Source organism: Sprattus sprattus, assembly GCF_963457725.1.
Source record: "Sprattus sprattus genome assembly, chromosome: 1".
Taxonomy (NCBI): domain Eukaryota; kingdom Metazoa; phylum Chordata; class Actinopteri; order Clupeiformes; family Clupeidae; genus Sprattus; species Sprattus sprattus.
Window position 1 is genome coordinate 41,036,426 of NC_137920.1, and position 27,613 is coordinate 41,064,038.

Sequence of the window (27,613 nt, forward strand, 5' to 3'; positions counted from 1 at the left end):
CTGTCATTATTTGCAGAGTTTCCTGCTGGGGAGCCTCAGTCAATGTGCAATAACCTTCTAGTTGAGATGCATCTCACTGTCAGCAGGCAGAACTTTCCTGTCAAAGGCATTTGGAAAACCAGCACTTGCAGTTTGCAATTACTGGGTAAGAGGTAATCACCAAAACCTTCATTGCCATACAAGAGTCTTACCACAGATGTGACTCCGATGAAGAAGGTAATTAATTAATGAAAGACTTTGAACACGTCTCATCAATATTGCAGGGAGCAGTTGCTGCTTTGATGCAATCTGTAAAGAAAGTTTTACTTGAGAAATCTAGATGAAATGAGTCATCAACTTCAGGGCTATTGCCAGTTTGAAGAACAATCCTTCAGATTGTGAACAAGACCAAGACTACGCAACTGTGTTATCTTCTAACCTAAAATTTCCATTTTTTGCCACAAATTCCACACCAGCTTTCTTTCCTGCCTAGATTTGCTGTTCAATGTAACATTCATTGGTTGCCGACACACACATACACACAAATGCTCTGCCTTACTCTGACCTGCCGCTTTGTCATTCATAATTAAATCACAGAGCAGAATTTAGGTGAATTCCCTGGGAAACACCAGTCCCACCTGTAGTGCAGTCACTCAACGGCAATCATGAAGCCTCTGTTTAAAATGAAAAAAAATGAAAACCTGTTTAATTGGACTCGTTAGATCATTTTCAAGCCACATTAGTCATCCTCCATTTTTTCGAGATAACCCAGATGATTATCTCCAGCTATTATGACATGCGACCATTAATCGCATCACTGGGGCACATCTCTGGTCAGACTACCAGCCTTCTAGTACCGAATGTCAGTGTTAATAGGCTCTAATTACATGTGTTTGTTTTCCATGTCCAGCCTTCATGACAGAAGTCACACATCATTAGCATCCTTTTGTCTAAATATGCAGTGGGTTTTAACCGGCGTCTATTTATAAATATAGACAGCATTTAGTCTTTGATCCATCCGATGGAAGGTTTCCTGAATGAATTGTATATGAATAGATTTTTCTGATTTTTATAATAAATTGTCTTTCTTTTCACAAAAGTTAAGAAGTTATTATTAGTAGTAAGTTTAGCAGTAATTATATTATTCTAAACCCATTTCTCTATGGAACTGTAGAAGTTATATCACCCAGTGTCACCTGGGGTATTTGAATTGTTTTCTCTCTTTCAGATTTTTAATTATTCAGTCTGGAGGCAAAGACACTTGGCACTATATACATTACACTATACACACCTACTGTATAGATTGTATATGTGAAAAACATCATATAGAGAAGTACGTCAAAGCTTTTCTTTCCCTCGGTCCAAACAGATAGAATCCTCTGTATAGTTTAGGTATTATAGTTTGTACTCTAGAGTGGGAAGGAAGACTCAAATAGTAATTTACAAATTGGTGATTTATTGAAAGACTGAATTATAACCTCTCTGTCCTTTTTGAACTGAGCTTTTCTGTTGAACTGTGGGATAAATCTGCAGGACAGTACCATTGCCACCGTAATCTCTTCTGAAAACCTACTCATGGTTATTCCTGAGTCCAAATGCATTTCTTTTCCAGTTTTGTTCTCTGAATGTGTGGGTTGGATCTAGGAAATGGAGTCAGTGGCCTTTATCTGTTCTCCTCTCTCATTTCCCCTCTCGTGATCAGTGATCACTCGCCTGTGTTTTAGTGCAGGAAATAGAACTCAAGGATGAAGGTTACGGGCAGTGAATCTCATGTTTAATGCATTACATTTTTGGACGTAAATGCAAAATTTTTGTCATTTTGTATTACTATTTTTTCATGTATTGGAGGTCATTCGGGGTAATACACTGTCAAATTGGAAGCAAAGGGTATATTCTTTGGGGGCTTTGGGTTTAGTGGAAGGAGAAATGGGAGATAAAAAACTTATTTCATCTGACTCAATGTCTGTATGTCCTCCAGGTCTACGGAGCTCAGATGTTACACCACAGTCATCTATATCTCAAAATGCCACCGTCACACCCAGCAAACCACTACCTCACCAGTTGCAATGTGAAGAGCATCTCCCAGATTGTCAGGGACACTCAACGTTGGAGACTTTATGTTTGTGAAACTCATCAGGCACTTGTTACAGCTGTGGCAGAGTCTTCACCTCCTACTTTACAACCTGCTGGTGCAACGCTTCAGTGAAGTATAGAGACATACACATACACACACACACACACATATCTACCACAAGTGTCATAATACCACGATATGAGGTTGACTAGCTGGTTAAAGCTTTTTCTCTCAAAATAGTGGGTCCAAATTGTTCATGGTAGGATATGATCAAAACAGTATGTTTTACATTAGACTTTTAAACTATGGATTGTTTTGAAGTTATAACCAAAAACAACACATATGTGTATATGTCACCAACCTTGTATGTTCTCTGTATTCTGGAGGTTGTTTTAAAACTATACAAGCATGACAGCACTTTTTTAACGTATTACCCAAAAGGCAGACAGAGTAGTTTAACACTTTGCATTGATAAAAGTTAGTGTGTATAGAAATGAATTAAGGCGAAGTTAAGAAATAATGATTCATCATGGACCTCCTCATGTTTGGCTGTGCATACTGTGTTTCTTAGATTTCTTAGATGTGTTTCGTAAATCAGACCAACAATCAGACCATCAAAGACAACTTAATTTCAACAAATTGGTCCTCAAATGTCCTCAGTACACATCTGGCTGAGAGCCAAAATATGTTTGTATTTTGGTCAAAATATTTGTGTGTGTGTGTGTGTGTGTGTGTGTGTGTGTGTGTGTGTGTGTGTGTGTGTGTGTGTGTGTGTGTGTGTGTGTGTGTGTGTGTGTGTGTGTGTGTGTGTGTGTGTGTGTGTGTGACCTGGATTGGAATGAAGTGTGTGTGTGACCTAACTGGAATGTAATACCTTTATGTGTTGATGACGATTGATTACCCAATCCATTTAACCAACCATGATGTTAAAGTGTCCCTTAACTGAAGCAAGTGCATTTTATAGAAAACAAATGAACGGTGAATCTTGAAGTGCCTTTCAAAATGATTCAACCCTTCTTAAGTCATCCCCATTTTCTGTTTACAATATTAAAAATATACATATTTTTCCAATCAGTATTTTCATTGTGATCACGAATGCTCACAAGTCAACCTCAATACATGAATACTTCATGGAGACCTCTGTATCATTTGTGAATCATTTGTCATCTACATTTTTTTTATATCAGCAGATAAATAACATATTTTGCCTTTGGAAACAGTGTAGTGTATATGTACCAGTATTCTGTTCTTAGATGATATATTCTTAGCTTCGATTTCACATATTCTGTTGTGTGCAAAACAATTCTTCATTACTGCAAACATCACAACACAAAATGTTCTGTACATATATCTGAAGTAATTGTGGGGGGAAAAACATTTGAAACATTTTGAAATAACTCAAACGATTGTGGTCTACCAGGGTGATATATCCTTCATGAGATTGCAATGCACACACATTATAACACACACTTTGGTTACATCTTCCAACTTTAATAAAATAATGATAACATCTTTGAGGGATTCTGGGAAATTATGGTAATTACATACATTTGGCAAGATTTAGTTATAGAGGGTGGCGTTCAGAATGTCTCACAAAATAGGCAGTTTGTATCTCCTACATCGCGATTTGCAGTTTGATCACATTATTATTAAGCTTGATTTTATGTTGACAACACATTAACATTGCGTGAAATGAGAAAACAATCAGTGTCATCAGTCCGTATGTTGTTTCCACAAAATGACTCATAAATGAGAAAGAATAACGGTGTTTTGAGAAGCAAACGCTCACGCGTCAAGGCAGTCCAGCGAGTTGAGGGACACAAACACATCCGCTTTGCATCTAAACATGTTAGATCCATCCTGGACAAGCTCACAGCTCTGTAAAGACGGACTGATGTCTTTGACACAAATCGCCTGGAAGGAGACAAACAAAAAAATAAGTGCTTGTGTAATGTGAACTCCATAATTCAAACCATTTTTAAATACCGTAGAAATTGAACACACTAAATATTTGGCTATATATTAATGTAGATTGGGAATAATAGAACTAACTTTAACCAACCTAGTAATTATTTTTACGAACTACACGGAGAGCGTGCATCTCTCCTTGAACATAAGCTACAGCACCCAATCTTTAAAAAAAAGATATAGGGCAATTCACACTCGAAAGAACAGTTAGTTACAAAATAAATTAGTTACTTTTTTGTAAACTAAACTGAAAAGGTTGTTAAATGTATATAAAATGTGTAACCTAGGCCTACTTGTAGAACATTTTGCCATCACACCGCAAATGAATCATTGTAACAGGCTACAGGGGACTTTAAAACGGCAAATCATTTCAAAAGAGGTTAATTGAAAATATATAGAGCTTACCATATTTTTCAGGACGGGTGTCTGCCGGTTGACCAAGTCTGGAATGACATTATTACCAGTAGACTCCATGGTCTCGAGAGGTGACTCCTGTTCGGACCTACGGATGTAAGGTGATCTGCGGATCCCGGACAGCAACCCGGAGGCTCTACCAACAGAATAGTAGCTTGGACCAGTTGATTGCTTGTACCATGCCTCTGTTGGATGGCAGGCAATGAGCATGGAGATGGCCACAAACACGACAGCAGTTCGGACAGATTTCTCCATGGCACACATCTTAAGTGGAAGCTGCGTGTACGAATCGAATGTAAAGTGTTGACTATGGTGGGTGGTCCCAAGCACGCCTCCTTTATATAGGCGCTTTCAAGATCACGACCGAGTTCGTCAACGTCACCGCATAGCTATGATTCATATTTCCGCCGAGGAAAAACTTTGATTTTTTTTTTTCTTTTTTTGTGACGTGGTGCAAGAATTAAGTTTTAAAATGTTTATTCGCAATAGTGACAGCAGTGTCACACCCAGACACGAGCATATATCGGTACACCGGTGGACTGGTGGTGTGCCACTTCTGGTCCGCTCGGACAACAGTCATCTTTAGTGTGTAACCAGGCGAGGATATTGAGAACATACCATCAAATGAAAGCAGTTCCCAGAATTTCTAAATCATATCCTTGGCATAGTCTATTTAAAATACCAGCCACTAAACAGAAGATGTTTATGGTAGGCTACTAAAGGCTCTCAAAATGAAAAATGACTTAGTCAATTAAAGTCTTGGTAACGCACTGGTAACATCTAGATCAATGTTAGGGGTTGGTGAAAAATCGTGGTCTTATGTACTGAAGAAGGTAGTCAAATAAAAGTTAATGATTTACATCTTCTTTATTAATAATTTAAAAAAACAGAGACATGGAAATACACGTACAAGTCTACCTGAATGTCAGTTAGTTCCTTCCCTATAATACAATATTTCTCAATGCAACACTGTATGTAAAAAAATCAGCCCGTCAAATAGGCTATGAATGATTTTTCTATGATTGCAATAAAAAAATAAAAACTCTACTTCAAAACTTTAGAAGTAGTTTAGCTCTCACAGCCCATTGTAAAGTGGCCTACATTGAGGCTCCAATTTGGTCTCCAGCACTGCGTCTGGGCCGCACACCCAGGGGTCGGACGTGGCCCACTGCCACTTCAGCAGCTGCGTCTTCAACGTCTCCAGGATGTTCATGTGTGTGGGGTCTGACGCAAGGTTCTTGGTCTCTGTTGGATCAGACCGTGTGTCATACAGCTCCCAGCGCTCACGGTAATAATAATCCTTTAAAGTCTTAAACCAGCTTGTTGGCTGGCCTGCCTGGGTGTGGTTTAGAAGGTCCAGAAAGGTGGGGGAGACATAGAAGTCCTGGTCAATGGGGAAGGGCATGCGATAGTTGAGGTTGTGAATCAAGTGAAAGGGCCCCTGGTACACAGATCTCATGGGATAGTACATGGTGACCTCATGCAGGCTCTGGCTGAAATACACAGTAGACCAGGCTGGTTCATTACTGAGGGCCGGGAGCAAAGACCTCCCTGTTAACTGGACCAGCGGCCCCTGGGTGAGGCTGTAAGGGGGGTAGGGAACAGAGAACCAGTCCAAGATGGTAGGAGTGACATCTGTAGGAGAGAAGTGAAGATAAAGAGAGAAATGATCCCTTCATTCTACACCGACTTCTGTTCTGTTCATATAAGTACAGCATAGCTGACAGTTTGCCTTGACTACCTCCTCAATGTATGGGTAATGTTTCCGCCTTGTGGTTAACTGCTGGTACTACATCTCAAGAGCTACTAATGTAGCTTCAAACCAGCCCATGCTCTATTATTTCCACTGGTTAATCCTAAAACAAATGACTAGATAGATAACATAGTTAACCTGAATATCTCAAAACCCAAATCTAAACACTGTAAATGCTGGATTACATTACAACCACAAGCTCCATTGCCAACTGCCCCACTGCTGCTCACCCAGGAGGCTGACATAGGCCTGGCTGACCTCTCCCCAGCGCTGCCTGTGTTCAGGGGACGACACCAGCATGGGCTCAGCCACTCCAGACATGTAGAGGTTGGTCCTCCCGTTGGGGAAGGGGATCCCATTGTCAGAGCTGTAAATGACTAAGGTGTCTTCCTCAAAGCCGGCCTCTCTCAGCTCCTTCAGAACCAGCCCAATCCCTGCACACACACACACAGTCTATATATGTCTCAGCAAATTCATTCAGACTAAAAGCTAGTACATCAGCATCAGACACAGGTGTGCTGTAGATTTGGAACTTTTCACTACACATGCGGAAAAACCACAGTTATCTAACGAGGTGGTATTTTGTGAATAAAAAGGGTGTTATAAACAAGCACATATCCAGATTTGGCAAACAATACAGATATTCACTTTAATTTTAATGGATTATTTTATTGCAAACTTTATTGCAAACCTCTCTTAGTGATGCCCGTAAACTGAAAATAACCAAGTTTTTAACCCATTTTGGTAAAGGGTTCTTACCCTGGTCCAGTCTGCTGATGGTGGTGTACTGGGCAGCCAAGTCCGCTCTTGCAGCTGGGGTGTCTGGGATGAAAGCAGGCACCTTGAGCCAGATGAACACAAAACAACTCTTAGTGGCCAGAAAGGAACTTAGAAGTGGCTGCATCGCAATGACAGGGACATCTCCTCATCCTTAAGCTTTCACTCCTTACTTTAACCTGGTCTGGCCTGTAGTACTTGGGCTCCCAGTCTGGAATACGTCCCATCCCACTGTCACCATTCCCAAACTTTTCGCAGAAGGACCCGTATTGGGGTTGGGAGTGACCACAGCGGTGTGGGTCATGGAATGCCACGTAGAGGAAAAATGGACGATCCTCTTCTTTGTGGCTCCACAGAAATTTCCGAACCAAAAGTTTGATTCTTGTGATGTTCCTCCCCACCTGGAGCACAGAATTGTTTTCCTCGGTGTAGGAGAAGTTAAACGGGTACACCAATCCAGGACCAACATGTTTCTTCCCTATAATACCTGAAAGATCAATGAGATGTCACCAAAAAGTCACTAGTTCCATGCGAGCGTTAGACTTTCTCCTAGCTCATTTCTCCTTCCTGCTACAGTAGCCCTGTGAAGACCAACATCAAATAATAAACATAATACAAACAAAGAAATATTTAGCAGTCAAAAATAAAAGATGCCACTCCTTTTGTTCACTACAATTTCCACTCTTGAATATTTTACTTGTGTGTATTTGTACCACCAGCTACAATTCTACCACACTCATATTTTGTTACCATTCACAATTTTTAATCACACTTTTGTGTGCAAGTACATTTGTGCAATATTTGTCTTTACGTAAAAAACATTTCCCCTGTAACAAAGTATTATTTTATTCATATTCAATTCTCTCTCCCACACACACACACTCACTGACTCACTCACTCACTGACTCACTCAACTCACTCACTCACTCACTCAGTCACTCACTCACTCAGTCACTCACTCACTTTAAAATCCCTCATCCTGTTCAGAATCTGAATCAGATTCCACTTTCTCCAGAGCCGACTTTCCATGTATGATTTAAAAATGTGATGGGCCCACAATAACGTTGCTGTTTGTCTTGCTGTTGGCTGAAGTGTGTTGTCAAGTGGTGTTCTAGACTTCATTATCTTACTAGCATTTACCTGTGCGGATGTTGGCTTGTTGCAGAAGCAGGGGCAAACTTTGGACACCATCAAATGAGTTGAAGTGATGGACACTCTGATGGAGACCATACATGCCATTTTGATGCTGTAAAATGAATAAACGTTTAACAATTGGGGGACATACAAAAGTGTATCGTCATGCAAGAAATGGCTTCAAAACAACATAGCTTGTAACAGTAAACCATGCATCTCTTTGGTCCTTTTTGTCTCAAAACGCTTGAAATTTAGTTTCCAGCACGATCATGTTGCAAAGTTGCAATTGTTGCCAAGGCCTGCACTATAGCAGACAGGTACTGTATGTTTTGGATATTATCTATAAAATGTTGAATTTAGTTGCCCACCCTATATATCCAAATAGCCCCTCCAGGCTGATATCGTGATAACGCCACTGCCTATTAATATTTTGATCATTTTGGCAGACACCAGTGGTGGACCTTCAGGGTCTGTATGCTACACAATTTCCAAAATGAAGGGGGGGGATTATAATCATATGTAGGGGCGAGTGGGGTAAGATGGGCTGTGGATACGTCGACCTATGAACAAGGTAATATGTGACAGATATATAACAGTGTGCCTAACTCAAATAGACAATAATAATATGGTCAGCTCTCGCCATGTTAGGGGCTACAATTTAAGGAAAAATTTCCAATCAACCATCTCAGATTTGGCTGACAAAATGTAAGGTTGTTCATACTCTTCTTAATAGGAAAAGTCCCAAATATTAGCTCTCTACTACCAATAGTTTTGCCACAAAAAGATGTTTAATGGGGGAGGGGGTGCCTGTACTTAAGATGCTTTTTTAGCAGTGTTTTCTGAGGAGCCATTTTCAAATTGCTTTTACTAGAAAAGTATTTAAGCTAGCTCCTTCAAACTTTCTAGGCTTAAAATAAGATACCATTTCTTGAAAAATATTGAAAAGTTCCAAGGGTATGGCTTGGGTATATCATAGAAATGTTACACTACGCTCTGTGGCAGCATCTATGAAGGCCTGTGGGTAGCTCAATGTCAAAGCTAGATATTCTACATAGACCTTCCTATGTATGCTCTGTATATTGTATTAAAAAACTGTCACTATGTGATGAATGGTGTGGAAGATATTTAAGCTTGAAAATGGATGAAAACACATTTTGTGCCATTTTTGGCATGCTTTTTTTTCTAATTAGGTGAACAAGATCCAAGTTGGCATAGCTACTGTCTAAGCTTGTAAACCTCAGTAGTCAACAACATAAATCAGAAGTTCTGTATCATGTTGCCTTGATAATTTGAGTAATTGTTTGAGATGCAAGCTCATTCTGTCATCCCTTGAATAGGGATTCTGCACTACATGATTTATGCCAGTGACAGCCATGGGACAGCCTATGGAAAAGCGGGTAATTGTTTAAGTTACTTGCCAATTTAGAAACTCAATCAAAATATCCACTTGCCCACAGCATGACAGATTTAGCTAGTTTTTGAATGAGTTCGTTTTGGATCTTTTAAAACCTACATCAGAGGACTCAGTCAAATTGAGTCCAAGAACATGCAAACTGCCTTACCTGAGGGAGGCCAGTGAGGATGGTGGATCGGCTAGGGGAGCAGCTGCTGACCGAGGTGAAAGCGTTCTTGAATATCAAGCTGCGCTGGGAGAGAGCTTGGAGGTGAGGGGTGCGAACCACTGTGTTGTTATAAACCTCTGTCTCGAACCCAGCATCGTCACCTGCGTGGACATTAAGGGTACGGACACAACTGTGTTCAAACCTTGAGAATATTCCTATTCAGTTTCCATGAATACGGACACAACTTGCATATTCTTAAGATGTTTCCATTCAAGCATGGAATCAGCTTACCAATGATGAGTAGCACGTTTCTCCTCTTGGATTCTCCAGGGCAGCTGTTTAGCAAAAAGGCAAGGAAAACTAGGCCTAATCTATACGAACCATATTGAAATGCCATGCTGACATTTTTGAGAAACCCCAAACTGTTCAAATACAGTGTTTCATACTCTCTTGGTGTGCATCAGCTGAGACCTGTAAACTACATCCACAACTTCCGCCTCACACATGCTAGTCACATGACGACTGTCACATGACGACACGAGTCACACGACGATCACCACATAAACCACAAAAGTGGGGAACTGACTGAAACTACTGTGATTATATCTACGTCTTTTGTAGACGAGTATAGTTCTTGCATTCTGGTCAAAATGAATGGACCCGGGGAGTTTTTAAAACGCTAAGGTTGGTTGTATATTGATTTTGCAGCTACATTTCAAGTGCTAAATAATGCAGATAACCTATTACGGGAGAAGTGTTCAGATGTATTGCATTGTGGTGCCTTCTCTCCATTTATAATAGCTTTACCCAATAAGATAGAGTTCAGTGGAGTAGCCGACAACCATCTCCACTGACGCGAAATAATATTCGACTGACTACGGAATTAGATATGGGCTAAATACGAAATACAGCCCGAAAGCCAAAGAAACATCCTGCTCGAAAATGTAATAGTCTACTCTACAATATCCCGTGCAACGATAAATGCATTTTTTTCCGGCTTTCCCCCAGGTAACCCCACGGTCCAGAAACATAACAGTCAACTCCAGATTTCTGTATTTGGAGAACAGACCTTCGAGGATGAAGATGAAATAGCATGCCACTACTATGAAGGCATTCTAACAGTTAGACATTTCTCTATCGTAATACAAATATGATGAGCTTTATACACTTTTTTACAAAGAAATAATTCCAGTGAACAGTTGGAAAGAAATAATTCCAGTGAACAGTTACAAATATGGCATTCCTTGGCGGAGGTACTGTCAGTCAATCTTGTTGTCATGAAGCCTTTAATGTCCATTTAGCTGTCATCACCTAGGCAAAAAAGTAGGTGAGGTTTCAAAACCTATTTGAAGACATTTGCAAGCTGCTACTGTGAATAGAGAGACAGAGAGATGGAGCCCCTGGTCAGTCCCCTCCCCATACATGGAAACTCAGTTCAGCAGAGGTGGCTCTCCTGCTGCTCTTTACGAACACTACAGACATGGATCCCCATTCTCACCTGGCTTCCCAAATACAACCTCAGATGGCTGCAGATGGACATCATTGCAGGGGTCACAGTAGGCCTCACCACAGTACCACAGGCTCTGGCCTATGCAGAGGTGGCGGGCTTACCTGTACAGGTAAATGCATTTTTTGGCCTAATGGGCTCTGCAGCACACATATTTGGTATATTAGCACAATTAAGTGGCATTTTAAACCCCACTTTGTTTGGTGATTTAGACAAGTCTGCGATTCTGGCTAAATGTGGTATTTGCGTTCAGCAGCCAGTCAAACTACACCCCTGCCTTCCGTGCTCCTCAGGCGACAGGTTGATTGGCTGGAATATTGTATGGCTTGGTCTGAGCCACTATGTTTGGCCACAAAGACAGGACTGTAGACATAAGAGGGTTCTTTGAGCATCCACAGAGAATGGACCACTAGAGGATGTGAGGAACAATTTGCTGAATTACAAAAGAAAGTGTATTGGATTAAAATCAGGGGCTACACTTAGTGTCAGCTGGACTTACAACTTCCCACTTTGGAGACTGGAGAACTTACCCTTTTCCACACACACCATACTTTGTACTAAATACATACATAAGCTTGTCTGTTGTTAGTGATCTTTTTTTTTTTTACATTTTTGTCTCAGAAGGCTGATATCACAGTGCTTCATTCTCATGCTTAAGACTCATCTGTCTCATTTTAATCTCTCTACAGTACGGCTTATACTCCGCTTTCATGGGTGGTTTTTTCTACTGTGTCTTGGGCACATCAAAGGATGTGACGCTGGGCCCCACAGCCATCATGTCCCTACTGTGCTCCTTCTTCATTGGGGGGGACCCTGTCTATGCTGTACTGCTGACCTTCCTCTGTGGGCTCATCCAGGCTTCAATGGCACTCCTCAAACTAGGTAAAACTGAGTGAAATTATAAAATGATATGAAGGCTTTTTGATCTTAATTTGAGTTGGTGCGTTGTAGTGCCATTTTGTGTCTCTTTTATTCTTGTATGTTCTTATCGGTTTTTAAATATTTAATTTCAGTTTATTTTTAATTTGTTGTCTTCCTATCTATGTAAACAATAAGACTTTCTTCAAATGTTAATTCTGAATGACCTTTCATGAATTTATAAATAGATAAACATTTCAAAGTAATTAGTGGCATGTGCACACCCTACTAACTTAAGTACTTTTGCACCAGCATGTCTTTTTTTTTTACTACTGTATCATAATCATACTTACACCATACAATACTCCTTAAACATTATATTACTACTACCTCATTCACTTTGTTCCATTTATTACCACCACTAATACTTACACCTGCACTTTATATATACTTACCATATCTTCTTACCTCAATTGCTGCTAGTCCCAATTCTGTTCATATCACATATCTATCTCTTACTGTACATATCTTATTTATTCACTTATCCCACTTTACATATGCACATACTCTGCACTTGTATTGCGTTTTTGCACTTCTGGTTGCATGCATAACTGCATTTCGTAGAGGTGGCCGCTCAAAATGTTTTTTTAGACACTTTCACCGATTCTTCCTTGAGAATCACTTCAAGTTCTGAGATATCTTTTTTGTCCAGCTTCCTTCCCTGGTAAAGCCTAGGCACCTAAACAGAGAGAAAAAAACTGAAAGTTGCCAAAAAACATCATAACTGACCACCAGATGGAGGTGCTCCATAAAGTTTTAGAATTACCATCAGAGCATAAGATGATAATAATAACTGTCCACCCCTTGGCAACTATAATAACCTTCTACCTCACATTGCTTACATACAAATGTGAAAGGTGATAGATACACCCCACCATTTCCAATTAAAGTAGACATACAAATGTATTCTTTGATTTATCTTTTTGTGTGCAGGGTTTCTCTTAGACTTCATCTCCTACCCTGTCATCAAGGGCTTCACTTCTGCTGCAGCAGTTACAATAGGATTTGGTCAGGTCAAGGTGAGTGCCATCCCTCAGCCTGTTATCCAGGTTTATTCAGCCGTTAACACTACGCCTTTTACACTTCCTCTTTTACACTACGTCTTTTACACTACGCCTTTTACACAACGCCTTTTACACTACGCCTTTTACACTACGCCTTTTACACTACGCCTTTTACACTTCCTCTTTTACACTACGTCTTTTACACTACGCCTTATACACTTCCTCTTTTACACTTCCTCTTTTACACTTCCTTTTTTACACTTCTTCTTTTACACAACGCCTTTTACACTACGCCTTTTATACTACGCCTTTTACACTACGTCTTTTACACTACGCCTTACACACTTCCTCTTTTACACTTCCTCTTTTACACTACGCCTTTTACACTATGCCTTTTACACTTCCTCTTTTACATTACGTCTTTTACACTACGTCTTTTACACTACGCCTTTTACACTACGCCTTTTACACTACGTCTTTTACACTAAGTGTTTTACACTACGCCTTACACACTTCCTCTTTTACACTTCCTCTTTTACACTATGCCTTTTACTGTACATCTTTTACACCATGCTTTTACACTACATCTTTTACACTACGCCTTTTACACTACACCTTTTACAATACGTCTTTTACACTATGCAGATGAGGTCTCTAGGTTGTACTGGAAGTCTGAGGTATTCAGAAGGAAGAGGAAAGGTGAGAGGACTGTCTGTCAGGTAGTCAATAGTATATTATTCAGGAGGTTGTGGAGGGGTCTGCTTGCATTTTGCGAGCAGTATAGGCTGGAGCATGTTAAAGGCACTGCTGAAATCAAAGAACAAGATCCTCACAGTACTGCCTGCTTTGACCAGGTCGGCTCGCTGAACTCCAGCCTCGGGGCGGTAGGCACATTGAACTGCAGCAGGTCTAGAGAGGTCTATAGTTATTGACAACAAACAGAGAAGACTTTGGTATAGGAAAAGGCAGGATGTCTTCCACAGCACTGGAACATTCTCCTGGCTAAATCGGTGCTGTAAAACCCCTTATAGCTGGTCCACACAGGCCTTCAGGATCCTGGGGCTGATACCATCTGGATCTGCCCCAGATATTTGAACCATTATGCAACAGCTGAATCTGGAGAAGTTGTGTGTGATGCATTGTAAGCAATGTGTAGTACTGCACTGGGGACAAGAGTTAAGTGGGAGTGGTCAGCCGAGTTCAGTGAACAGGATGCAGCAGCACATCAGGAAAGAGAAGAATAAGACATAAGCTTACTCACTGCACATAAGACATTAGTATGTTACTTTATTGGAGCTTACTCACTGGACACAAGACATGAGTATGTTACTCTATTAGAGCTTACTCACTGGAAATAAAACATGAGTATGTTACTTTATTAGAGCTTATTAACTGGAAATAAGACGTGAGTATGTTACTTTATTAGAGCTTATTCACTGGACATAAGACATGAGTATGTTACTCTATAAGAGCTTACTCACTGGACATAAGCCATGAGTATGTAACTCTAGTAGAGCTTACACACTGGACATAAGACATGAGTATGTTACAGACTGGACATAAGACATGAGTATGTTACTCTATGAGCGCTTACTCACTGGACATAAGACATGAGTATGTTACTATATTAGACCTTACTCATTGGACATAAGACATTAGTATATTACTATATAAGGGCTTACACACTGGACATAAGACATGAGTATGTTACTCTATTAGAACTTACTCATTGGACATAAGACATTAGTATATTACTATATAAGGGCTTACACACTGGACATAAGACATGAGTATGTTACTCTATGAGCGCTTACTCACTGGACATAAGACATGAGTATGTTACTCTATGAGCGCTTACTCATTGGTGTGTTGAGGGAAGCCACCATAGTCCAGCCATCAATCAAACAGTGCACGAGGTGTAAGAATCCACCATCTGGAGAACTCTCTATTAACTTACAGTAACATACTCATGTCTTATGTCCAGTGAGTAAGCTCTAAAGCCACCAGAGTCCAGCCATCAATCAAACACCGCAAGTGTAAGAATCCACCATCTGGAGAGCTCTCCATTGATGTAACTTGGCCTCTATGGGAGGGGGGCAAAGGGTGGTTTGTTTTTTAATACATGGTTCAGGGAAGTTCAAACTGTTTTAAAGAAAGCTGATGGAGGGAATTAGACACACCTCATGTTGTTCGTATCCATGGAAATAACATGACATTAATCCAGGCTGTTAGACTTGGGTCATTGATTAATAATTTACTGTTAAGAAAACCCTGCACACATGCCGTGAAGCCTTGCTATTGACATGCCATGAATGTGTGGTACATAGTCATCAATCTTCTGTTCATTTTGTCATGTTTTGAAAATTGTGGTATGAACTGGAGGAATGGGGAGACATCAAAAAGGTTTAAGAACACAGCCTTTAAGTTTAGTACTCAGCAGATAAATGTGCTTCACTTAATTAAAGCTGTCAGCCTATGCTAAGCTATCAGTTATCATTGTCATTTGAAAACTATTCACGATAGTCCACTTCAGTGCCCTCCTGTGATGGCTTTACCCCCCTAATGGCCGTCCGGTGATGGCCCTGGTTCTCAGAGGTGCAAAAATAATGGATGTTGGAGATTTCTTCAAATTATATTAACCAGATAATGCTTTTAATAAAATGTGTTATGCAAAAATCACCATGTATTATGTTTATCTACCTGAGTATATTTATATTCATGTGAACATAGTTTATTTGGATTTAACGTAACCAATTGTCCTCAACTGTATGTTTTGTGTGCAGAATATTCTAGGACTGAAGAATGTCCCTCGTCAGTTCTTCTTCCAGCTTTACTACACCTTCCAGAAGATTCCAGAGGCAAGGTGAGTGGGAGGTGTCAAGTTTCTATGCATTATCAGATTTGAAGAACATACATAGACAAACCACAGAGAAAACTATGGCTCTTTGCTGTAAGGGTGAAAGATAAGGTTGTTACATCTATACACAGAGGTACAGAGGTGGGGTGTGTATGGGGTGGTACAAAGTGTGTGTGTAGGTGGGGTATCTGGGAGAAGCTGGAAATCTAGGCATTCAAAATAACTGCTAATTAACTTGAGGTTGACTTGGTTACAGGCAAAGGGAAAAATACAAATAAATACAAAAATAAAATAAAGTACAAATAATTGACAAAATAAAGTACAAATAATTGTGACGACAATAAAACCCTGAGCGTTGATGAGGGCATTCATCCATCAAGGAACCACAAATGAAAACATCTCCAATTCCCCACTGTTGAAACCTTTATTGCGGTGTTACTAGTACTATAATTATTATTTTTTAGTTTATGATTTAAAAAAAAAAAAAGATTACAAATCTGTTATTTATTTATTCATTTATAATTTCAATTTGCCACGTTTACCCTGTGCCTTCATATTCATAATTTGCACTACTGCTGGACTGTATCATAATGTGTATATTCATTTTCCAAAGTCTTCTGTGCTCGTGCTGCAGGTTGGGTGATGTAGTTCTGGGTGTGTCTTGTATGGTCCTGTTGATAGTTCTGATGAAGATGAAGAGTACTCTCCCAACCCTCTCAGATGAGCACAGTGCCACTGTCAGAGCCGCTCACAGACTGGTATGGAGTGCTGCTACAGGTTTGTGCTTTATTTAGTTATTTATTTACTTCAGTAGGTGGCCACTCAACAGGTCTGTTATTATTCATCACACCGTTCGGATTAAAACAGCTTCAATAATTTTCAGTGATATAAACAAAAACAAATCACAGATAGGAAGGTGACCAAAATGATTGACTTGTGTTTGATTGGCGGATAATATAATGTCGGTTGTGTATAACAGGAAGACTGAAGGATGCATATACAGTAGATTATTAGTTCATTGATTTGTAAAGCAACACTCGAATCACCACTTTCACTAGTCTTGATAGAAACCAGCCGAACTATTTTTTTGTCATAGGTCAAACTTATATACATACATTAAAAATGCATTTAAAGAGACGGCAAGACCGTCAAAATATACCCTGGCGACCGGAGGTCATTTATTTTCTATGTGATCCAGCATCTCTCTCACATGGAAATGAAAAACAAATGCCTATCCCTAATTCATAGAACAAGCTATTCCTTTCTTCCTTCCTGTCTTTACAGTTCATGAGCTGACAAGAGAAAACATATTTCTCACGCATACATGCAGGGTCAGGGTTGGTCCATCTAGCCCTCTCTAGCTCCCATTGTTGTCAGCAGTACTGTACCGTACTGATTACAATGTGCATGTGCATAACCTAAACAAGCGTGACAAGCCCCACTGTTGGTCATTGAGACCAGTCACGTCATCAAGTAAGTAAAATACACTCACGCCATGGGATTAAACAAGCTGCTTGGGTATGCTGGGCCAAGATTTGCACACTTGGATTTGAGGATTTACCGGATTTGAGGATCCTCTCAAGCTCCGGGCTCCGGCTGGGCCACTCAAGGACATTCACAAGGTTGGCCCTACGACACTCTTGGCTGTGTGCTTAGGGTCATTGTCCTGTTGGAAGGTGAACCTTCAGCCCAGTCAGAGGTCCTGAGCACTCTGGACCAAATCAAGGATATCTGTGTGCTCCATTCAGATTTCCTCAACTATGACCTAGTCCTTGCCACTGAAAAGAAAAACCAGACATGACATCAATGCAGACATGATGCTTCAAATCTTCTTTCTCACAGTCTGAGAGTTTACTTTAGTGGCTTTCCTTTATCTTTCACAGGAGAGGCTTTATCTGGCCCCTCTGCCATAAACCCCAGATCAGTGGAGAGCTGTAGTGATGGTTGTCCTTCTGGAAGTTTCTCCTCACAGGATCTCTGGAGCTCAGCCAGAGTGAACATTGGGTTCTTGGTCACTTCTCTCACCAAGGCCATTCTCACCTGATTGTTAAGTTTGGCTGGGCAGCCTGCTCTAGGAAGGGTGTTGGTTGATCTAAACTTCTTCCGTTGAAGAATTATGGAGACCACTGTGCTCCTAGGAACCTTCAATGAGCACTGAGCTCTGAGCTGTGCAGACAGTTGCTTTGATCTCCATTTGCTCTGATATCAATTGTCATCTATAAAACAGTGTGCCTTTCCAAGCAGGTGGACGTCAGTCGAGGTCAAGAAACATCTTAAAGATGATCAAGAGAAAAGGGAGGCATTTAAGCTCAGTTTCAAGTGTCTGCAAAGCAATGGGTCTGAAGACGTGTGATATTTCATGATTTTACACGTACTCAATGTAATATTTCAGTTTGTCTTTTAAAATAAATTTGCAAAACAAAATCTAAAACCCATTGTGAGGCAAAATTCACACTGATCAAATTTAGAAAATGAACAGCCCGATCCCCAAAGCCAGAGCAGATGGCCAGAGAGGCAGTATCTCCAGAGAGGCAGTATGTCAGAGGACTTCCTTCTGATCATCTCACAACAGAAGACTTTCATTGTTTGTATTCACCTCCATGCCCTCCATGCCTTGGGTGACATCAGGGACACCATGGCCTGGTCACAGTAACTAATCACCAGATCCTGCATTTCTTGATCCCCTTGTTTGCTTTAACCTTACCCCATTGATTCGGAGTTTGAGCTTAAGAATCACATCTGTAAATGTTTATGAAGGTAACATATTTTTGTCTAGTCTTGAATTCTTGTGATGTGGGCATCAGTCTGATCATGGTTTCACTGTAATCTAGCGTACCTGCTATAGCTTAACCTCTTTAACACCTCTCCTTGGCATTCAGGTGTATCAGGTGTATGTCAACACTAAGTGTTTTTGGTGGAGTTTGGAATTTGTTTGCATTCATATAACGTGTGCCAGGCTGTTACATTGTTCCAAAGGCTCCTATACTGCTTCGTAATATTTGGAGGTCAGCCAAGAATTGAATGGAGTCAGATAAATTGTGCAATATTGACCACCCTAAAGCCTTCTATTGTCCCATAATGTACAGACGCGTGTAAGCCACCCAGCCTAGGGTTTCCTGTCTGTGGTGATGATTGCATTCCTGACGCCTGTTTACAGTACTGAGTGAAGATTGATGAGGGCTGACCAGTCACCACAGTTGAAGCTATTTATGTGGTTTTCATCATACATCTATACATCAGATTACTCTTGAGGAAAGATGTGTAACATAGAGGCATGGTTAGGATGCATCCTTGTTGTCATATTTTACCTGCAAAACATGTATCCCTTGACAACTGCATTTATTACCTAATATCGCAAAACATGTATTCCTTGTCAACTACATTAATGATCTCATATCACATAATTGCTCACCCCATTTCTCCCTTTCTCTTCCAGTCAGAAACGCATTGGTGGTTGTTGGTGCAGCCATTATGGCCTTTTCACTGGAGGCCCCCAACCGTCATTATTTCACTCTCACTGGGAAAACCTCCAGGGGTCTCCCACCATTCAGGCCTCCACCCTTCTCGGAAATCACACCAAATGGGACAACAATATCTTTCACTGACATTGTGCTGGTAAGTCAGGTGGACATATTACTAAAGCTATTTCAACAATCATTAATATGTGAAGATGTATTATGATTTAGGATTCACTGAAAGGTTACATTTGATTGTTTGCAAGTAATTGAATTCCTGATTTAATTCACATCATGTTTCTGAAACAGGATCTTGGTGGGGGTTTGGCTATTGTACCTTTGATGGGTGTATTGGAAAGCATTGCAATTGCTAAAGCCTTTGGTAAGAGACACCAGCACGGCTTCCCCTGGCCACGTGGTTGGGACTAAACTATAAGTTATGATTGTGTTGTTTTTTTATTTCAAATAACATTTTTGCATCATTTTCAGGGAGTACAAATAATTATCGCATTGATCCAAATCAGGAACTTTTTGCAATTGGTACGTCTCATTGTTACTCATTCATGACCACATTTTACATAATTCAAAAAGGGTCTTGCATCTATCTGATATAAATGTGTCTTGACAGGGGTCACCAACATCATGGGGTCTTTTGTTTCTGCATATCCTGTCACTGGGAGTTTTGGCAGGTGAGTGAATTAAGATTTCTCAATTCAAGTCTTTGATTATCGCTTTTGTTATTGTCGTTAATAGCTTTTTGATATCTGTCTTACAATTGTTTTTGTACTTGCCAAGCCTTGTTATTTGGTCCCATTTTGTTCCCTAGTGTTTTTATCTTAAAAGTACAGGATGGGAGGGGGAGGGTAGCAGACAAACATACTGTATAGTGGTGATGGAAAGTTTATGACCCTCAAGTGTTTCTGAAAATCTGTATATATTTCTCTAAAAAGTGATCAGATCTTGATCAAAGTGTTACAAATGTACGCACAAAATACCACTCTTGAGTACTTTCTCCTTCTGAACGCAGTGATTGCATCAGGAGTTACATTGATTATATGAGGTTGTGTCATCCTATTGTAGTTGCTTTTCAACAGTAATAAAGCAGTTTGCCCTATCTACACAAAAATGGGTTTAAAAAAAAGCGTCACTCGCGAATGCCCTGACCACATTCTGTCTGAATACGTTCCTCAATTTGCAAATTTCACAACTGCATTGTGACCAGCAGTCTTTCTACACTTTAACTTCCCATAACTCGTTTGTTCAGAATGTCTTTCATTATGAGGAACCACAATTTGTGCCCTCTGGACCTCTGTGTGTTCTCAGGAGTGGTCATAAACTTGTGTCCACGATGATTGGGAGAATGATTGTCAATCATTTTGGCAAGGAACTATATAATAGGTGGGAAACCGTATACTTGAAAAATAAATCCCACCAGGCAGCCATAGGTTCTTAGTATGTAGGATATAGATGTCCATACTGTTACTTAAATGATATTTCCTGTCACAGAATGACCCATCATAGTAAAGTGTGCGATGTGCGATCCTTTACTTAATGGCACTATGTAGATTACTATAATTTCATTGAATTATAGTTTTCACTGTCAGCTAAATCATGCACAGAAGATCAACTCAACTCTCTAAAAAATACCACACTGTTTTGAAAATATGTTCTATATATTTGGAGGGAGCTGAATAACGGATTGTGAATAAAGGGCTGTACATTGTAGGATGTATTGATTTAGCCTATGGTACATAGTGTGTGTGTTCATTTACCTTATTTTCCTTGCAGGACTGCAGTTAACTCTCAGACAGGGGTGTGTACCCCAGCAGGGGGTGTCATCACAGGTACATATATTGCATGATTGAAATATTCATCATTTTCAGGTTTCCCACATTTTTTGTGTATATGTATTTGATTGTGAGACATTTAAGAAGTGGACTCAGGCCCTGGGCTCTTTAAAGCACTGTGAGACAATTGTATTGTGTTATTGCTATATAATAAATAAAATTGAATTGAAAAACACAGAGTTCTGTCATGTAAAATAAAGAAGAATATTTTAGATTCTGGACTATTTCCATGCCAGCAATCAAATTGAAGCATCGTGTTAACATGTTAAATCAGATCAGATTAGGTCAGCTATCCTGGGGTTTATCCCTTCTATTGAAGCTTGTGTTCAGTTGACACGCGTGGACTTCATCTACGTATCAGAGGCTTGTTCATGCTAATCAGTATTAAATAAATTATAACACATTGTCAATGTAAAAACAAAAGCAAACCACTTGTTCCCATGGTTAGATATACTACGCGAATGGACAAAGAAAGAAGTGGCATCCTTCAAAGCAAACTCTGTTCAATTTCTAATTCATTATTCAGTATTAGGCCAAGCTTGTGACAGGGTGGGTCGTTTTGAGATGTTAAAGTTACCAGAATATTGCTTATTGTGAACATGCTAATAAAGATAAGTGTCTTCTGTTACACTATATTTTGTTTTCTCAGTTGTACTAACATTGCAGAGAAACACCGTGTGAACTTTGCTTACCACTTTTCACTCTGGGGATGTTGTCATGAAAACCGCAAGCAAGTTTAGCTACTCTGTTACTAACAATGTAATGGTGGTGTGAAGCTATAACCGGCAAGCTAGTAGCTAGTGGTTAGCTTGTTAGCTAGCTCAGTAGTTTGAGTGTAAAACTTATACTTAACTTCTCTTCACTTTGCACTAGCCTATCACATCAAATCTGGCACAAACTCTTTATATGAGCCAGCGCACTGAAGTACAGACAATTGTTGTGTTTTATTAATGCAAATGTAGAATGTCTTTCTTTTAGGCAATTGTATTGTTTCACAATAGTGAAGTATCAGTCAGTTAGATGCAACAATAGAAGTAAATCTATAGGATATGTTACTTGTCTACCTAAATAGCTGCTTCCCTGAACTCCTAATGGGTGGGGGTGCAGACAAGGGGACAAGGAAAGAGGGACGGGCTTAGGTACCCAGCCCCACCCCAGACAGTAAGCATTTTAATGGCCAAGTCATCAATAACAACTGTGACCAGGCAGATTCTTCAACAGCTGTAATTGGACATTTGCAGGTCCGCTTAAGTCATTAATCTCAGTGGGCACTTGTGACAACTTGCCCCATGGGTAAACAGTCAGAAACAATGGCTAGCCTCACATTGGATTGATAAACACATAAGGACTCATAATACGTAGTATTTCATATCCTAAATTAATTCAAACCTTAAAATAAGCAGCCAATTCTAAAAAAATAAAAATGAATTCATACATACATTTGCCAGGATGTTTACACTCAAGAATACATGCAAGGCTGATGGTGGGTAACATGGAGCATGCCTGCCTCGTCAAATGTTATTTACTGCTCATTCCACAGGGAGTCCATACTGAGAGTCAAGACCCCATATTTAGGTTGTAGGTCAAACTGTTAGCATCTGCTTGGCTTGCGTAGGCTGCAGTATGAAACAGCTACAGCTACAATCACACTCACATGTTCGTGTGGAAATGCATCTCTAGTTGCTGACATGATCACACTAATTACAAATGAAATCCAGACTGTGTTTGCCGTGATATGCATAGTTTGAGTGGAAGGTTGACCTACTTCTAGACTCTTTGCGATTAGTTATTTGATAGTTTGTTTAGATCAGGGGTCTCAAACACAAATTACGCGGGGGCCGATGAGCGTCCAGTCTAGTCATTGGTGGGCCAGATTTTTACGGTAAACGTTGTGGTGGCCATTTAAATCAATGGAACTAAAAAAAAAATGTATGGAACTTTGAGATTTGGCCCCTGGGCCTGAGTTTGAGACCCCTGGTTTAGATGGATAGTGGTTTAGATTTGGTCATTTGATGATTTTGCATTTCTTCTGTTTGCTAGGTGTGATCGTGCTGCTCTCACTGGCCTACCTCATGCCAGTGTTCTACTACATTCCTAAAGCCTCTCTAGCTGCTGTCATCATATGTGCCGTCACACCCTTGTTTGATTACCACCACGTGATACAACTCTGGAGGGTCAAGAGTGAGTACATGTGTTTTTGGAGACAAAGGTAGACAAGCCTTGTACATAAACATTGCTGATTGCCTGATTACAAATATTTGAGTTAATGTGTCTCTTTAAAGGATCTTCTGCATCATATCATTTACTTTGACTCTACATGATTGAAATGAGGTTTCTGCTGAGTTGTAGTAAGTGCGTCTTCTGCTCATCTTCTCAGAACTGGACCTGGTACCCTTCATGGTCACATTTCTGGTGAGCTTCTGGGAGATCCAGTATGGCATTGTGGGAGGGCTCCTGGTGTCTGTAGCCATGCTTCTACATAATGAGGCCAGACCCGAAATAAAGGTGTGTTTTCCCGATGGAGAATCATACATAGACACACAGAAACATGGTTTGGGCTCAACTTTTAAAGAGACACTGTTTGTTTCCCTCTCTTTGCATTGCCAAGGTTACTGACCATGGCTTCCTGCTGATGGAGCTGGACAGTGGGCTTAGCTTCCCAGCCGCAGAGCACTTGAGCCATGTCATCTACAACCATGCACTTCTGGGTAAAATTGAAGGCTTATATAATGCATTTTATTGTATTTGAATGTAATTATAGTAACAAATATTTGTCAGAGAAACTTGGTAAGGAGTAAATCAGATCTTCCTCTCGGCACACTCTTAAGGTAAGCTTCCACAGCAGTGAAACATCTAGCGAACTTCCCTTACTACTTTTGGCTCAGGGGTGTGGATGAGAAAATGGCAAGCATGTTTAATTATCCTGTAGTTACTAGCTAGTGTAGTTGTGGTTAGTCTGCCATGTAACTTAAGAGCTTGTGTGCTTATACTGTATGTCAGTGTACAGGGGTCTAGTTGTGGAATGGCGTTTAATATTTTCAAAGACTATGACAGTAGTCAAATAATGTCAGACTCCATGCTGTTAATCTTTTGTGTCTTATCTTGTCGTGTCAATGTCCCAGTGTCCCCCCCTCGCTCTGTGGTGTTGGACTGCCACCATGTCAGCAGGATTGATTTCACCGTGGTCAATGAGGTCAGGGACCTCATCCAACAGTTCAGACTTCAAAATGTCACTTTGATCTTCTCAGGATTAAAGGTATCTAACCAAATTAAATTGTGTGACAATTAAAATGAGTTACGTATCGGTCACTTTAGGTGATGTTCTATCATAAAAAGTGATATTAATATAGCAGGGATAGGCAGTATTGTATGTATGTATGTCAGTGTAGAACCACCCAGCCGCACCCTATACACAGCATCAGGCGGTAAATGCTTGCACAGTACATGGCCCGACCCACTGGATCAGGAGAGACAACCTCCTCCTTGCGCTCAGGACCCTAAACCCATACCTCATCTCCGGGCACAAAATCCTCTCCTTAGCGGCAGGCGTTCTGATTCTGAGGTGCCCAGTCAGCACCTTCATGCCTGGCCAGGTCATGCACCCCCCACAGCCCCAGTAGTGCAACCCAGGACCCTCACCTCTGGCTCTGGAGGAGGGCCGAACACTAAGTCCACTAGCACAACCCCCTGCACGCTACACTATGTTAAGACAAGTGCAGTCCGTGATTCTGGCAATCCATTCCTGTTGAATATCAGTTGAACATTTGAATATTCAACTAATATTGACTAAATGGTTTGCCAATTGTTTGTTGAATATTTGTTTGTGCATTGTTGCACAATGAGTCATTCATATTCAATTATTCTGAGAATATGTAGTTACATTCATGTATCATCACGTATAATCTATATACGTATATAATCGATATACTGTATATTATCTGTATATAAGCATCAGGAGACAAAGCAAAACAGCTGAATTGTTGAATCTCAACTGATAAGATGCTGAAATGTTACCGATACTCTGTGTACCCTCTGTAGGCGGACTATCCAAATAAAGTGTTTCTCAATTGTTGTGCTACTTGAGTATTGCTGGATGTATTCAGTTTAATTAGGTATATTTAACCATATGTGCTCTCTCTGGGGGGTCAGACCTGGTGTTCTGTGCACTTTATTGAAACAGTGTCAATGACACTAAAGTATATAATGTTGACATTAAATTGAGTTGTGGTGTTATAGTGGTGTATGTATAGCTGTATGTAGAGCTTTATGCTGTGTCAGTATTCTACTGTGCTATGGGCATTTTCCTAACACTGAGATCCGTTTTCTTTACTCTACCAGGACTGTCTTCTTGAGGTTTTTAAAGCAGCAGACCTAGAACTGCAGCATACGGACAGTGTTGAAGCTGCAGGGGAACGTCTGTTGGGTAACACTCATCACGACTGGGAGCCCGTTGGGTAATACTCATCACGACTGGGAGCCCGTTGGGTAACACTCATCACGACTGGGAGCCCGTTGGGTAATACTCATCACGACTGGGAGCCCGTTGGGTAATACTCACCACGACTGAAAGCTTTAACATCAAAGAAATCTTTTTAGTACTAGCCAGAGTGCCTTTGGAGTGCCTCAAATGAATGTTGCAATAAATGATCCTATAGTCTTTACTGAAGATGATCAGTATTTAATTTGATCGGCAGACTGTGCTGACTGAAGTTTGATTGATCATATTTTATCAGCTATGTCCGGTTTCCAAAGGCTTAGTGATCATCCTTTTGATAACATGATTGTATGAATACTTAAAAAATAAATCTTAAATTAGCCTGTCTGTGATATGACACTACAAACTCTGGAAGTGTCTGTAAAATAATCATGTTATTAGCAAGCAACAGTAAACGTATCAAGTCTGGTGTTGATAATAACCTAAAAGTAACATAACCACAGTAACGTCCATTTCTTGTTGCTCTTTATAAGGAAGGTTTTATTGATTATACTCATATTTATGCAATGGTGAAGTGGATGATACCAATGACAATATTTTGATGTTAGTTTCCAACGTTCTATGGAAGCCTAAGATCATCAAAGTGTTTTTTTTTTCATTGTGTTTACATAGCGGCTGTTCTTTTGTAAATTCCATGAAACCCGGTCATTTTAGTCATATTTGCTTGTATCTATTTTTTTAACATCAGTTTGTTAAGCCATGTTAGTGTAGTAGGCCTGGCAAAGTCTATTAGCCTAAATGATAACAACAGTCGGTTTTATCAATGAAATAACAAACATTTTATTTCTGCCATCACGTTAACCATGGACTCTATCTAAAAACTGAGAGCTAGCGTAGAACTGGAGATCCTTGGGAGGGGGTTTCATAGAGACAGACGAGTTGAGAGCTGAAACACTTTACCGTTAATTCTCCAGCACCATCCTAAACACTCTATTCATCGACTCCTCTTCTCTGCTCTCAACTCCAAAACCTGCTTCAGCCCTGACTCCAAACAAAGCAGTATGGGAAATGTAGTGGATACTAACAATGAACTAAATTAAGAAACTGACTTTTTAGTTCTTAAACTAGCATCATATGATAAACGAGTACTCGATGTTAATGTAGAAACTCGAAAATCGGAATAGTTTGATTGCTCGAATACTTGAGTACTTGAATAGTCAAGTAGTCTATGCATCTCCTAGTTGGATTGAGAGATGTGATGGGATTGAAGGGCAGTTTTCCGCACTTTAAGGTGAAGGCAGAGTTTTCTTTTTTTCATTTGATTTTTCTACACTTTATATTTTTTTAGATTTTTTGAGAGTTTAGAAACACTAAACTAAGAACATTTTCCCATACTTACATTGGGCCATTGTGACATCATAATCAGCTAATTAAACTTGTTTGCAGCTGTGTTTCACTGACACCTGCGGCGCCGATTTCAAGGCTTCCTTACTATCTCTCCCTCTCTATATAACTGTGTAACTAGCAGTATTGATAAGAGGCTCTAAATATACTCTGCTAATTTTCCTTTAGATATATCTATCTGTCCCTTTCTAATTCCCTTTTCTCACACTATGAATCACTCCATTTACGCTCCTTTTCATCTCCTTTCCATCTCCTTTCCATCTTTAGAATTCCACTTCCATTTTCATTAGAATATGTATGATGTTTACTATCCCTCACCATCAATAATGAGTTGATTTGATTACAAATGTGTATCTGGTGATTGACTGGCCCAGTGAAGATGGCACATGATCAGCACTGTTGATGATCAGCTCTGTTGTCAAGGTGTCTGCGTTGTGATGTGGATATAATAAAGACATTTTATGAATGACAGGGAAACGTACTGAGTTTTTACATTCAAATGGTTTTATATTGTTAATGTTGAAG

At 40.1% G+C, this 27,613-nt stretch overlaps 3 protein-coding genes across 3 annotated transcripts; 1 reads left to right on the plus strand and 2 right to left on the minus strand.

The window, feature by feature from the left end:
• Positions 1-3,838: 3,838 nt before the first annotated feature.
• Positions 3,839-4,699, minus strand: npb (neuropeptide B; the record flags this gene model as incomplete). The annotated part of the gene is made up of 2 exons (XM_080836173.1): positions 3,839-3,967; positions 4,427-4,699. 2 exons carry the CDS (start codon positions 4,697-4,699, stop codon positions 3,839-3,841), a joined length of 402 nt encoding a protein of 133 aa, XP_080692299.1.
• Positions 4,700-5,485: 786 nt separating this feature from the next.
• Positions 5,486-10,087, minus strand: sgsh (N-sulfoglucosamine sulfohydrolase (sulfamidase)). The gene is made up of 7 exons (XM_080832464.1): positions 9,953-10,087; positions 9,662-9,822; positions 8,106-8,211; positions 7,139-7,452; positions 6,948-7,029; positions 6,419-6,622; positions 5,486-6,070 (listed from the first exon to the last, which is right to left on the minus strand). The coding sequence occupies exons 1-7, from the start codon at positions 10,056-10,058 to the stop codon at positions 5,511-5,513; spliced, it is 1,533 nt and encodes a 510-aa protein (XP_080688590.1). The 5' UTR covers positions 10,059-10,087; the 3' UTR covers positions 5,486-5,510.
• Positions 10,088-11,052: 965 nt separating this feature from the next.
• On the plus strand, positions 11,053-25,707 carry slc26a11 (solute carrier family 26 member 11; the record flags this gene model as incomplete). The annotated part of the gene is made up of 15 exons (XM_080834964.1): positions 11,053-11,280; positions 11,858-12,050; positions 13,020-13,105; positions 15,874-15,953; positions 16,582-16,724; positions 19,384-19,562; positions 19,712-19,784; positions 19,892-19,942; positions 20,031-20,091; positions 21,191-21,246; positions 23,290-23,430; positions 23,627-23,754; positions 23,858-23,957; positions 24,372-24,505; positions 25,588-25,707. The coding sequence occupies 15 exons, from the start codon at positions 11,053-11,055 to the stop codon at positions 25,705-25,707; spliced, it is 1,773 nt and encodes a 590-aa protein (XP_080691090.1).
• Between the last annotated feature and the right edge of the window lie 1,906 nt (positions 25,708-27,613).